This window comes from Calonectris borealis, chromosome 27 (genome assembly GCF_964195595.1).
Source record: "Calonectris borealis chromosome 27, bCalBor7.hap1.2, whole genome shotgun sequence".
NCBI classification, from domain to species: Eukaryota; Metazoa; Chordata; class Aves; order Procellariiformes; family Procellariidae; genus Calonectris; species Calonectris borealis.
The window spans coordinates 5,569,506-5,582,849 of record NC_134338.1 but is presented as its reverse complement, the minus strand read 5'-3'; the positions used below and the strand labels follow the sequence as shown (position 1 = coordinate 5,582,849).

General features: G+C 46.6%; 1 protein-coding gene across 1 annotated transcript in view; it reads right to left on the bottom strand.

Annotated features, from left to right (window-relative positions):
• The window catches only part of LOC142093418 (tetraspanin-15-like), a 44,289-nt gene that overhangs the window by 19,243 nt on the left and 11,702 nt on the right, over positions 1-13,344 (bottom strand). Inside the window, exons 3-4 of the mRNA XM_075174552.1 lie at positions 3,785-3,859; positions 1,109-1,204 (exon numbers count right to left, since the gene is read on the bottom strand). Of these exons, the coding sequence (XP_075030653.1) occupies positions 1,109-1,204; positions 3,785-3,859 (171 nt within the window). The remainder of the gene's footprint in view (positions 1-1,108; positions 1,205-3,784; positions 3,860-13,344) is intronic.

Here is a 13,344-nt window from a genome sequence, read left to right as displayed (position 1 = left end):
ATACGTTAGAGCCAACCAAGCTTGTCCGGACCGGCCACACGCTTAACGGCGTGGGTAATAACTTCAAATCCTGACTTTACTTGGCTTTTCGATGTACTTAGGAGGAGGCATCGTTGCTTGGCTGAAGCGCGGCCACCTTGGGTTTCGAGAGACGAAAGGGAAACACATCTAGCTGGGGCTCAATGGCAGGAATTAGGAAGGCATTTTAACTTAATACTTAATTTAGTATTTAGTACCTCAAACAAACTACATGGTGCATAAAATACAGGCAACAACAGCAGCTTAACAAAAGTTATCAAAATAAGATTTGCAAGGACAGTTTTACCGACCTGCAGGTTGCCTCGAGGATAGGGGACGGATCCTGCCAACTCCTGGCAGGCTTTAAGCATTAGATATGAGACAGAATATGCAACCACACACCTAAAAAAATTAAAGCAGACTATGCCAAGCCCCAATTTTGGACTGGACAGAGCTCTCGCCAGTCCCAGGAGCAGCTTGCCCCCGGTGCTGCCCATGGAGAGGCTGGAGCTCTTCTCTCCTTCCAGCTACTGTGTGAAAACACCTTATCTGCAATCTTGCCGTTGAGTCAAGGGCTTGGCCAGCTACTGATGACACCTCGAGTAAAGAGATATACCTAAGGTGGCCCGTCTAAGGGTTGTTGCAGCCCTGAAGCAGCTTTAGCACGTGTTATTTTATTCCTCCCTCTCTCTCTGTGCAGGTTGGGGTAGCTATCAAAAAGCTTTCAGGCGTTAGGCACCGGTTTCCCATCAAGATTGGGAAATATAAATATCCTGGTACGGTCCACGCTGTGGTGTGGAGCAGAAGATGCTCTTTGCAGGGCACACAGACGGCAGAATAACTCACCAAAACCCCCTGCGAGGTGGGCTTGGAGAGCAGCACAACGCAAAACCGTGCAAAAAGAGCAGCGCAAACCAAGAAAGATCAAGATATTCACCAGAGATCATGCAAGGCACCCTAGGCATGGGAATAAACTCTGAAAATACAGGGAAAACTAATGCTTCTGTTTCAGCGAGGCACAGAGATAACGACTCCTTGAAAAACTTCACAACCAGACCTCCCCGATGCCACCCCACCTCCAAACCCGAACCTTTTCTTGTACAAAATCCAAGATGTTCTTGAAGTCAAGGTCATCGTAATAGTGTCTGATGCCCTCTTGGATGTTGGAGTGGAAAACTGCATTCATCTGGGGACAGAAAAAAACACGGCTCACACATGGAAAAGGCACTGGGAAAACATTGCAAAACATGAAAATTTTTTCATAGCAAGCGTCGCCAGTTGTTACTGGAGTAAGAATTTAACCCGCGTGCTGGCACAAGCCTATTTCTTGGGGCAGAATTCATCATTTTTGAGCTCTCTGGGTTAGCAGCATCCCATAGCACCTCTCCGCTCCCCGCACATGCAAGCAGACCCACGCACCTTTATCCACCCGTTTTTTTCTTATTAAATTTAATTATTAAGGTGACTTCTTCAAAAGCTCCCTCAAGCTCTCCAATCCCATCGACTAACATGATTTTAACCACTGGCAGAGGGGTTTCTGTGGCATTAGGAGGGGCTGGAGGAGGTGAAATGGGCTGTGACAGCCAACACCGCCGGCTGCTCAGTGATTTATCTGTGGGATGAGCTACAAGCAGGAGCAGAGACCTCATCAGAGCCCTCAATCACTTCTAATCCCAACAAATCATTCAGCAATTCAATCGTGCCCTGAAAGGGAACGGTGCAGCCGGGCTGTGGCTCTCCCTACTGCTCCTTCAGCCGTATCTCCGAGGACACTTTGACACATCAGGCACTTCACATTAAACACTAATTGAATCGAAAAATGTATTTTACAGATGCCCGGGAAGCTTATTAGTGAGCTGGGAGCGGAGGCTCGAAATGTCCTATGCAAAGCCCGGCGCAGGTTTGTCATTTGACTCCTGACAAACCGCCAAGCAGAAATATTAATGAAGGAAAAAGGAACTTTTTTCCGAGTTAGAAGCAGGGGGAAGGAGGGGGGAAGAAAACGTTGTTTTTCATAATTCACTCTGACATGAAAATTAGAGGTTGGGCAAACTGGGAACGGGGAGAAGAACGTGAAAAAAAGAGAAATGAAGGCACGTCAGAGCAGCAAACAAAGCCTGCCAACAGCGAGGGATCAGGCAAGGGGATCTGAAAAAACCTTTAAGAAATTGCTCATGTGGAAGTTTATTAAAATGTTAATTCCCGGTTTGCCCACCGCTAAGACCAACACAACAGGCAACACCCGGGTTTTACCATTTTCTGCTTGTTTTCCTCCAGATAGGCTCACCCCATGATCCTATTGCCCTCCGAGAAGATGCCAGCCCAGAGGCAGCCTCTGTAATTAAATCTTGATTTTAAGGTGGGAGATAAATGTCGCAGGGTTAAGTCATTAAGTTCTGGTTATGAGACCTCTCCACTCCCTTCCCTTCAAGGACGCCTAACCCGTTATCTCCGATAATCTCCAAAAACTCATTTGCATATCAACAGAGCCCATTTCAACGTTCAGTAGCTTCAAGGCCACTAAATTCGTTCCTCGTCCCTGCTTATTTAATACAAAATCCAATTAAATATGTTTTTAACAAGTTTAATAAACAACCATTGTTCCAAATGCAGATTTGTGCCTCCGAACAATTTTAGGTGAAGTGGATTCATCGCTTGTCAGATCTCTCTTTTCTCTCTCCCTCATTGTTTGATTTTTAATTAGGTTTTGATATTGCCCGTTAAATTTAAATTAAGGGACAATTTAGGCACTAATGCTTTCTACTCAACCCAGGAGTTTAATCATGAGGCTGCAATCCCCTCTTCCTGGCGGTACCAGCGTTTCCCCGTTGCATCCCTGCAGGATGGTGCTGAGCACCATCATTGAGACTCAAAGGTGGAGCAAAGCAGAGGATTTCATGCTGAATTTCACAAAAATACAGCCTCTATGTGGCAGCACATAGTGATTTTCTATACATGGGAAGGACTCAAGCAATCTGATTTTCCTCGGAGAAGCACATCTTTCCACCACTGCACCACGTTTTTCAGGGATCAGAGGGTTTTGGAGAGCTCTGGGAAGCTGCTGCATGGAGTTGGCTGCAGCATCCAAAAGGCAATATCCTCCCCCATTGCCTCCCTTCAATTTTGGGGCTCACCAAGCACATAACTCCCAACCCCAACCTGCCTTTGGGGGTCACCGAGCACATAACTCCAGCCCCAACCTTGATGGGTTTGAAAGCATCAAGCTGTTTGTGCAAAGGGGAATTGATTTTTAGAGCCCACAAGTAGGTATTTCAGATGATGTTCTGCTGCCTCGTGCATTCATCGAGCTGGCAGAGATTGAGATTAGCTATTTAATCGTTTGATCGATTGCGAGGGGAAGATTAAATTGAAAATGGCAGGGTTTCTTCAGCAGAAGGCAGGCGGCCAGGAAGGACATGCATTGGAAGCATTTACCATCTCGCCGGCTCTCCATAACTCAAATCCATCCTTGCAAATGCAAGCCAGCAGTTAACGTAATAGAGGCGAGGAGCTTAATGAGTCCTCAAGAAAAAAAAGCAACAGGTTTTTGGCTGAGAGTCTGCACAGGGAGCTGCGGCTGTGGTGGGGGGCCTGGGTGGTGCTGGAGATCCATTGCAGCTCTGGAGCATGATGGGCAGCCCCAGATGAGCAAGAGCAATGAAAACCTTCCATTTTCAGGGCAGACGCTAACAGGTACTTGAGGATTTTCCTCCCCGATGACAGTTCATCGCCGTGCAGCATCCAAAGACCTCCTGATTGCACCCACCTTGTTTTCAAAGATGATTTCGATGAATATCAGCAGCAGCTCCGTGAGGAAGATCACCAGAAGGACCCAGAAGAACTGAAAAGAGAAAGGGAAGGATTAGCCCTGCTCCAAGTCAGGCTGTGTCATCTGTCAGTGGTTAACCGCAACAAGGGAGACCTGGAAAGCAAGAGCTGCTTTGAAACACTTAGAAATCAGATCATTTCATTACGAGCTCCCCAGGGAGCTGCAAATCTTTTTCAAAGATCTTGGTCCTAACAGGGAAAGCAGTTTGCTACCTTATAAAAAGTGTGGCAGGAAGGAAGGAAGGATTGAAAAAAAGAAACCAGATGCAATTTGAATGGCCAAATTCTGCATGGGGAAAGGAGGAAAATGGATGCAGTGGGAGCAAATATTATCTCTGGGTAGATACAGGTGTGCAGCATCCCTCTGTGATGGGGTGCTGGCGCTTGGTTGAACACCGATGTTTCCAAGCTGAGCATCCAGTGGAGGACCATCCATCCCCCAGAGTACGGGCAATAACTCCTGCCTCTGCCAGAATTGATTGTGACAACAAATTTAGGCTGGAAGTCAATGTCCTGATGGAGCAAACAACTTAAACTAGAAGGTCTGATGTTCTTGTAGCCCACACCCATCAATCTCCTAATGCTTTGGTCCCTATCTGAGAGGTCCCATCGGGCATCGCACCCGACTTTGCAGAGGATGGAGAGCAAAGCTCTGCCCGGCTCACACTTGTCTCCCCAAGGCTACCTCCATCAGCAACTTTGAAGACTCGCCTGAAAAAGGAAGGTGGAAAGTTACCATGGTAACTAGCTAAAACTCCAAAAGCAAGTTAAAAAAAGGCAGGGGGGAGAGGTGATTTATTACCCCGATATTCACTTTGACCATTGGTTTATTAGAACAGTCTGTTTACAAAAGCAGGTAGCGCAGGGACCCGCATGCCCAGAAATTATTTCCCGAGCTCGGCAAAACCAAAGCACTTTTGCAGCAAAACACCACTTCATGCCCCAAACTGTCGGGGTTTTTAATTAGCCACCCACCAAGAAGTTTTGCACCCTGCTTATTTTGGTAAAAGCCAGCTAGCTGGAGGAGCAGCACCACCTTCATCACCATCTAAATCAGCTCCTAACAGGCCAGGTATAATTAGGCAAGGAATCCCATAATTAAGGAATACGATTGACCAAGCACGTGTTATCTCACGTGGCAGAGAGGATATGCAAAACGCCTCACGCATCTAAACTGATATATAATTGGGCTGCTTCAGGAGGAAGCCCAAGGCGGCGCAGTTCATGGTTTTGCCAAGCTGGTCATGTCTAGATCTCGAAATGCTGCAGCAAGAAAGAGAAACTCAATTTTGGAAACATTTTTGTTCTTCAACCTTAGTTAAAACCCAAGGAAAAAAAAGAGAGTGCTTTGTCTTCTGTTTACGGGGAAAAAATGCAAACTCTTACCAATCTCATTGTGAGCAGAGACAAAAGACGATGGCTTCAAAGTCCAACTGGGGACCACCGTTGTGTTCATGGTCAGACCAGTGCACCAAAACGCCTAAAAATCAGCAGAACAAGGCACACAGAGCCTTTCTTCTTGCCAAACCGACGGGAGGCTCCTTTGAAAGCACCAAGCCTGCAGCTCTTCCCAGAAACCAAGAATTTTAACCCAAGAGACCCCTCGGTGCAGATCACTAGATGGTTTTTCTGCTCTTTCTAGTGCTTTGGCCATTGCACACCCTACACCAATTTTGTCCCCCACTCGATTTCCTTCTTTCAGTCTCAATTTCTGCTGTACAGCTTGTCAAGTCAAGATATAAAAGACAAGGTTTATGCAATACAACTCAGCCTGCTCCGTGCATATTGAAATCAAGGCTAATATTTAATATCCAGGTTTGATATCTGATTTATAAACAAATGCGGGAGTGTTGTGCAGAAGTCCATGGGATGCCGGCTGTACCTGACTATTAGAAAAATGATGATTGAATGTGGCTTTCAAATGCTCTATCAGATGAGGTTCACAGGTAGCAAACCCCACCGTTTCCAAGACAGCAAGCCCAAAACAGAGCTTAGCTTATGGTCTTTATAAATGGGGGAAAAGTGGCAGTACTCATGGGGAAGAAAGACCCGGCAGATGCTGATTGCAATTCCTTGCAAGAGGGAAACTGCAAACCTGGAAAGTCACATAGGTGATGCCCAGCTCCCCCTGGACACCCCACAATATATAACCTCGCCTTCAGAAAGCCCACAATTTCCCTTACAATTTATAGAGGATTTGCAAGAAAAGCAACCACAAACCCAGGTCTCCAGCGCAAGCCTTGCAAATGTGCAGCCCGAGTGAAAACCAGCTCTTCTTCCCCCAAATAATGGCCGAACGGAGCGTGCAAACCCTCGCCGGCTGCACAGACATAGCAGAAAGCGGCGCTTTTTTTGCATTCACAAGACTTGCAGCAACCACCAGTAACTGTAATACACATTTAGGGGCGAATCTGCTGGCAACATCCACGATCATCCCTTTTAACTAGCACACTGCAGCCCTTGCTGTCTGCCAGACCAGGCATGAATAAATCAGCATTCCTTAAAAAGACTCCAGCAGCAAAATAAAGAGCAAAAATCCACATTAAACAGCATTTAATCCTGCCTTGAGCTGCTGTAAGTTTGCAGCAAGTTCAAAATCACAAAGCAGCGTGGCGAGGAGCTGGTTTTTCCTCCAATTTTCGCAAAAAATTCACCCTTTGTATGGAAGTGGTGGCATGCGAGCGAGTGGCCGTGCCTCCGCAGCATGACCTTCTGGACAGGCTTCACCGCTCGCATCCCCGAGAGGAGGCAAATGCTGCGGAGAAGGAACCGGGAAGGTGCCCGAGGATCTCACGCATCACAAAGCACACAGCAAAGCCCAGCTTTCACGGAGAGAAACTTCCCAATAAAACCTTCATCTTGCTCAAGACGGCTGGATCAGGGAAAAGTTGCTCAATTCTTATTAAATTAACACTCGCCGCAGCCAGCTCCTTTTAAAGAGCTCATCAATCCAATAAATTACACTGTTTTCCCTCAAATACCTTGACAAAAAGATTAATCACCCGCATTCCCATGATCAGCAGAGCTCCAAGCTGCTCCTTCCCTCCTCTAACAAGTCTCCAGCGCTGTTTTGTTTATCGTTAATCTCTCCTGAAGCCCAAGCGAGCGCAGAAGGAACGCACCCGGGGACTGCGCTCTGCCTCAGGTTTAAAGACAGGTCTCCTTCCAGTTTGGGGAATAACCCCCTTGATTAGGGTCTTTTTACATAAGCAATATATAAGTTGCCTAGAGCGATCCCTTCCCATATGTTCTCTGGGTGTTTGGTTTTCTGCCACCTCCGCACACCAGAGAGGATGTCTTGCCATCAAGTTTAATCTCCCAGAAGCTTAAAAACCACCTGAAACACTGAGTTTGTCCAGAGTAAATGCTTCCAGCCATGTGTCTGGCTGATAGAGGGGTGCAAATCTGCTGCTGCTTCGTTTCCAGACCACGAGCAGCTGCCTCCAATTTCCAGCTCAAACGTCTCCTCACCAGGCAGAAAGGATGAACATGGGTCAGAGATGAGTTGGAAGCACCGAGGCTGAGGGATGAATAAACCACGCAGGGATTTATTCAGGAGCCAGGGATTTATTCAGGAGCCAGCCCAGGGAAGGAGCCCTCAGCCATGGATAGAGGCTGAGCATCACTCCTGAGCTCAGATGCACTCAAGACACACATGGCCACAGGAGGTTCAGACATGCCAAGCCTGAGTGTGACTCCAACGGGATTTTGAAAGGGAGAGGGATGCTCTGTTTGCCAGGGATGAGGCAGGGAAAGGAGGAGATGCAGCCGGTAGGATGGGAGAGCTCCTGGAGCAACGCGAAAGCACCAGAGAAATCTGTGATGTTATTAAATATGAGCAACCTCCGTCTGCAAAACGCTGCTGCGATCTCACAGCGTGGCCGGGGAGAACAACTGGCTGCCACAACTGCAGGGAAAAAAGGTTTTAAAAAAAAAAGAACATCTCCAAAAATCCTACCTTCCTACCCGGCACCCGGAGTTTCCCATGCAGCACCCAGGGGCTGATAAGGGAAAATATTTGCTTCTTGATGATCCATGTCCTACTTCAGCTCAGTCACAGGAAAGGACAAGATAATAAGAGGGATAACGAGGATGATACTTTCTAGAGAGTCCATGATATAAGCCAAAAAGAAAAGAAATAAACCTATAAATAGATTCCTGCGTACTTTGCAGCAGGACACTGGGAAAGCTGAGGCTGAAGATGCCGCTCGTGAATCCTTCTGCCCTCTTGATGAACTTAACATTAAAATAGTACAGGCAGAGCACAAAGAGCTGCCTAATTTAAGAAATTGAGTGCGTTTTTTGCTGAGAAAAAAAGTTACTGGTCACACTTAAAAGAAAAGACTCTACACGCCCCATATAATGAGACCCTATAGAAGCAAATGGAGGAGGAATAGAGGGGTTTGAACTCCCTCTGCGAAGGGTTTTATCCTCGTTCTAGGCTCTACAGTCACCATTAAACCCCTGTGGGAACAGGTACACTCTGCATCCATGCAAATAACCCCCCAATATTTTATTTTTATCCCTTTCTATAGGTGCTTCTCCAGAGAAGGAGCTAAGTCAGCCCCACTGAAGCCAATGCAAGAAAAGGGTTTGGACCTATTAATGTAAAAGCGGCGACAGGTCGTCAAGGGATGGAAAATCTGAATTCCCCATCCCCAAGATGAAAAGAAACTCATGCAATTTAATTTCTCTTCTTATAAAGCATGTATCCCCCCAGTTTTGCATGCCCAGGAGTTTACAGGATGGTGGTCCCCCGGGTTCACCGTATTTTGGGGCATCCGGAGAGGGAACTGGTCATTCCCTCTGGATGCATGGGAACAGATCGAATGTGCAGCCCCGTGAAATGCACCTGATGCAGAGGCATGTGATAAGAAAAATCTTTCACTCTACCTGGGAGGCCACTAAATCACGCCCTTAGCAAGCGCCTGCCGCCTCCTCTGCCTTCCTCGAGACCAGCCACAGAGTCGTCCAGGGTCTCACGTGAGCACAGAAACATGAATCCAGTTGCTTTTGTCCCCAAAGTGAAACTTTATGTAATGCTTTTAAAGAACTGTTTTTTCCTAACGACATTAGAGCCTTCTCCCATGCAGAGTGGCATGGCTTTGCTTTTTTACTGAAAGACACCTGCACGCAGCCCTTCCTCTGAAAACCCAAATAATTGCTTATTTCCACATAGAAACAGCTTTCATAGTTGCTTTGAAGCAAAAAAAAAAATCCCCAAAATCTGTCAGGATTGTCTCCTACACAGATTAAACGAGGACAACAAAGCCTAGATGAAGAGACTTCGCAGAGCACCTTCTGTTTTAGCAATACAGCAATAACCCTCTCTGCCCAGGACACTATTTTATTCATGCAAACTCTGTTATTTTATTTAGGGGGCATGCAACATGCTCCTCCTGCCCATCCACCCAGGCTGGGGCTCATTACCCCTATCTGGGTTTCATGCATGCATTTGCCAAGCCTCGAGTCAAAATACACATTTCCTTTATGCTTCAGAAGCTAAATAACCAAGAAGCCTGGTTTTAATCCCAAAAGAGCCAGCAGCCTTGCAAATAATTGACGAGGACTCCCTGAGAGCCCTGGGCACGCAGCGTGGTCCGTCCTCCACACCCCAGGTACCAGCGGTACCTTCACCACGTCCCACAGATGCCTGTTTTGCCCCTTTGAAGTCCAAATCTGACAGAAAGCTCATTTTCGGTTGCTCTTAATCCTCCCTTGGCTATAGCCCTGTTACCCTCCACTCCCATTCAAGACCAGGACAGATGCTGCAGCTAGAATATGCTCATGTTCCCAAAAACCCAAAGAAAAGGAGGTTTTTATGAACAGGGATGGATGTTGCTTCTTAGACCCCCTCTCCATCCAGCTCCCGGAGCGATGGCTCCTTTCAAATCTAATTTATTTCAGAGTTTGAGGGCCAAGCAATCAAATTTCACCCATTTTCCAAAGATCTCTGATACCTGTTGCTTTCCCCCCCAATCGGGAAAAATATTTCAATGGTGCAATCGGCTCAATCCTTTAATGAGCACCAGGCAATTCACTGGAAACTCCTAATGCAGATTAAACCACTCGGGTGCTATTAATATCATCCCAAATTTTGCAAAAAACCTCTCCTCAGCCTTATTCCGGTGCTCGCCAGCATCCCTGCATCGTGCAATGGGTAGCACCAACTTTGAGGGATGCTGAGGAATCACCAGCAGTTCTCTTTGGGGAGTAAAAATGCAGCATGAGATATCTTTTACTTATTAAAAATTCATATCAAGAAAGTAAGTAACTCCAGAGATGTCCATAAATAATCCACGCTTGGAGGATTTTTGGAAGGATTTTGTAACATCAGCTTTTTACTGGGCTTTCCAGAAGCTGCGTAGCCCCACTAATTCACTGCAAGGATGGCTGTTATTATTGCAATAGCTACTTTAGCGACGAGATTGAAAGAGAAAAGGGTGAGCACCAAGGAAAGAAATGCAACATGCTGGGAGTTTGTTGGCGATGCTCAGCATATGAGGCTCGGGAATAATAACGTATGCTTTTTGCTGCTTGCAAAACCTTCCCAAACTGCTCCTAGAAAGATGGTGAATGGGGACACTGCAAGAAATTTGGTGTGAAAGTGCCAATAATTAGTGTGGCAAAAGAATCATTAACTCCCCCCGGGCTCCAGCCCCCTCTTCTCCCTTAGAGCCAAACCTGGGCCAAGCAAATCCCCATTTAAAGCACGTTGCGGTGATTAAAAAGCCCCAGCCAAGAGGGGATGAACCCTTACCAGAGGAGATCGGCCACAATTTCTTGCACAAAGCTCCTTCTGCTGCCCTGGGGTTTACAACTTTGTCTCAAGCAAATGAAATAATAATAATTAAAAAGGGTTGAAAACCCACAGGTTTAAAGGAGAACAAATTAGATGCAGAGAGCTGGGTAAAAAGTGCTGGAGGGTCCCTGCAAGGCTTTTTCTCACTGTATTTTGGGGGGATTTGGGATTTAGAGGGTTTGCAGGTCCGTCCCACCCAGGAGAAGGCTGCGGATGCTCGTTACGCAAAATTAGGGAGCATGAAAGGCTGCCCATGGGAAGCATCGGTACCTGCCTGCTCCAAAGTCCTTTCCCATCGGATCTGGTCCCTAGTCCCCTGGGGCTCTCCTCCTTTCGCTCGCAGCCCTTGCTCCTGGGTCTGGGATGTTTTCAGCTCCCCCTGCAATTCCGAACACTCGCTGCTGTGCAAATGTCAGACCCTCCTCATTTATCCACTCCTCTGCGCAGCTAAGCAGAAAATAAATCAAGAAAGTGGTGGTTTTGTTTAGAGAGCCCGCAATCAGAGCACGCTATATAATCAGCGGGCTTAGAGAGAAAAAAGAAATACATGCAGATCCCCGAGCAAGCCTCTGCAGGAAGGAGTTTCTTCAATTGCTTTTTTCCAGCGGGCTCTATTTGTGTGCTAATTATGAAGAATTTGTTTTTTGGAGAGTTAAAGCAGCACCATCGAAACCTGCTGATATTGGAATATCCAAAGAAAACTCTTCATTGCGGATGCAGGGAGCTGACCCCCCCGGGGAAGGGAACCTGGACCCCAACCTGGAACCCAGGAAGCATAAAGAGAAATGGGGTTTTGCCGTGATGCTTTGCACAAAGCAACCTCTAATTAACCTGAAATTTCCCTGCAAACAGACAAAAGCAAGTGGAAAAAATGCCTGGTGACCTCCCTCGCAGCAGCGGTTATAACCCCAGCTAAGTTCAAACACAGAAATTCAGCTTCATTTCTCATGCAGACCTGTAACCAGAAGGAGCCTTTTATTGATCAAGTTTTCCACCGCGCTCGATGTGTGATATCCATCACACCACACCGCCAGCACCACCGAGGGCTGCCACCCCAGCGGTCGATCTTGCCCTGATTTGTAATATGCCGCGCTTTGGAGGAGGTCGGATGCACCTGACCTCCAAAACCTGCATCTTTTGCAACCAAAACCTACAACCGCTTCTCCAAAAGCTGCATCTCACCGATGGGAAACACCACAGCAGGGTCTCTTCCTGTGGCTAGAGCAGAAAGGGCAACTCTTTCGCCTTCTTCATCCTCTAAGAGGGCAGAAATTGCTGAAAAACAGCCTAAAGGACATGCTGGTCAAATCCCATTTCAGCTGGAAATTGCTTTAATTTTTTCTGGAAGAGAATCTCCATATTGCCCATACGTATTGCCCATAAATACCCTTTTTTTTTTTTGCTGCATCCTAAACCGCCGGGTTCTTCCTCATTCATTTTGCAGGGACAGAGAAACCCACCTCCAGCCACCAGCTGCAAACTTTGCAAACCCAGGCCATCCCAAATTCACCCCAAATTCCTCCAGCCACCAAGGTCACCATGCTCAGGGGATCACGCTGAGCCTTTTGGTTCATCCCAAGGCCTTTTCCAAGCCCTCTGGTCTTGGAAATTTGCCTCTTTACTGCAAATATTCAAGGGACTATTTCTTTTTGCTGGCCTGGAGGCGAGCACACCCTCGGATAAATGGATGAGCTGGAGGTTTCCCGGCACCATGAAACCACGAGGAATTCGCCCGAGTCAAATCTCCAAGTAGTTTAAGTGTAAGCAATGCACCCACGAAACATTAACTCTTTTTTAAACTGTTTCACCCAATTCTTCCGAACGCAGAAGAAAAATAAGGGGAAAGTGCTACTTACTGGTATTTTTACCTCCTCTGACTTAAAACTGATTTTAAGTGGCTGCTATAGGGTAATGAATTAGCGCTGGCGATGTGGCAGAGGGCTGCTTTATACGGCACTGCTGTAATAGAGGTTTTCCGCGTTAATTTTTGCCCCTTTCTCTGCACGATTGGAAAAAAAACCCAGCTGCTTGGACCAGCTCAGACCTCAAAGTGCTCCTTCACACATGCGTTAGTCTGATTGCTTTTATTCAGGATCCCCAAGCTTCAAATCACTGTAGTAGCTGACTCTCTTCAAGGGGGAATTTATCTTCCCAGGAGAAGGACAATTCTCCATCCACACAATAGCTCTGTGATTGCCAACCATTTCCCCACAGCCGTACTCGCTCCCCTCTTCAAACCTGACATATCTGCCATTTTCCAGCATTTAATCTCTCTATTTACATGTGCAATCAGAGGCTGGAGAGGAGGGGGAAGGCACATTTCAAGCCCAGCTTGGGAAGTCACATCGTGGGTCAACCTTGAGAGTAAAAGTACAGAATTGCAAATAAAATAAATGGCGAAGCTGGTGGTGGTCGCCTGAGTTTGCTTTTCACATCTTGTGGTTGCTGATATTTGGAAATAGCAGTATAGATATAAATATACATTTTTATATATTTAAGTTTTTATATATTTATTTATTTATTTATGTTGGTTATATATTTACATATAACCCCTGCAAAAGGCCAAAAAAGCTACTGCAGCACCTGATGTCTCGCCACCACAAACCCATGGTCAAATCCTGCCTTGGGTGACAAATTTTGGCAAACCCAAGGCAGGAAAGGAGGAACCCAAAAAGCTCAGCAAATGGAAAAGAAAA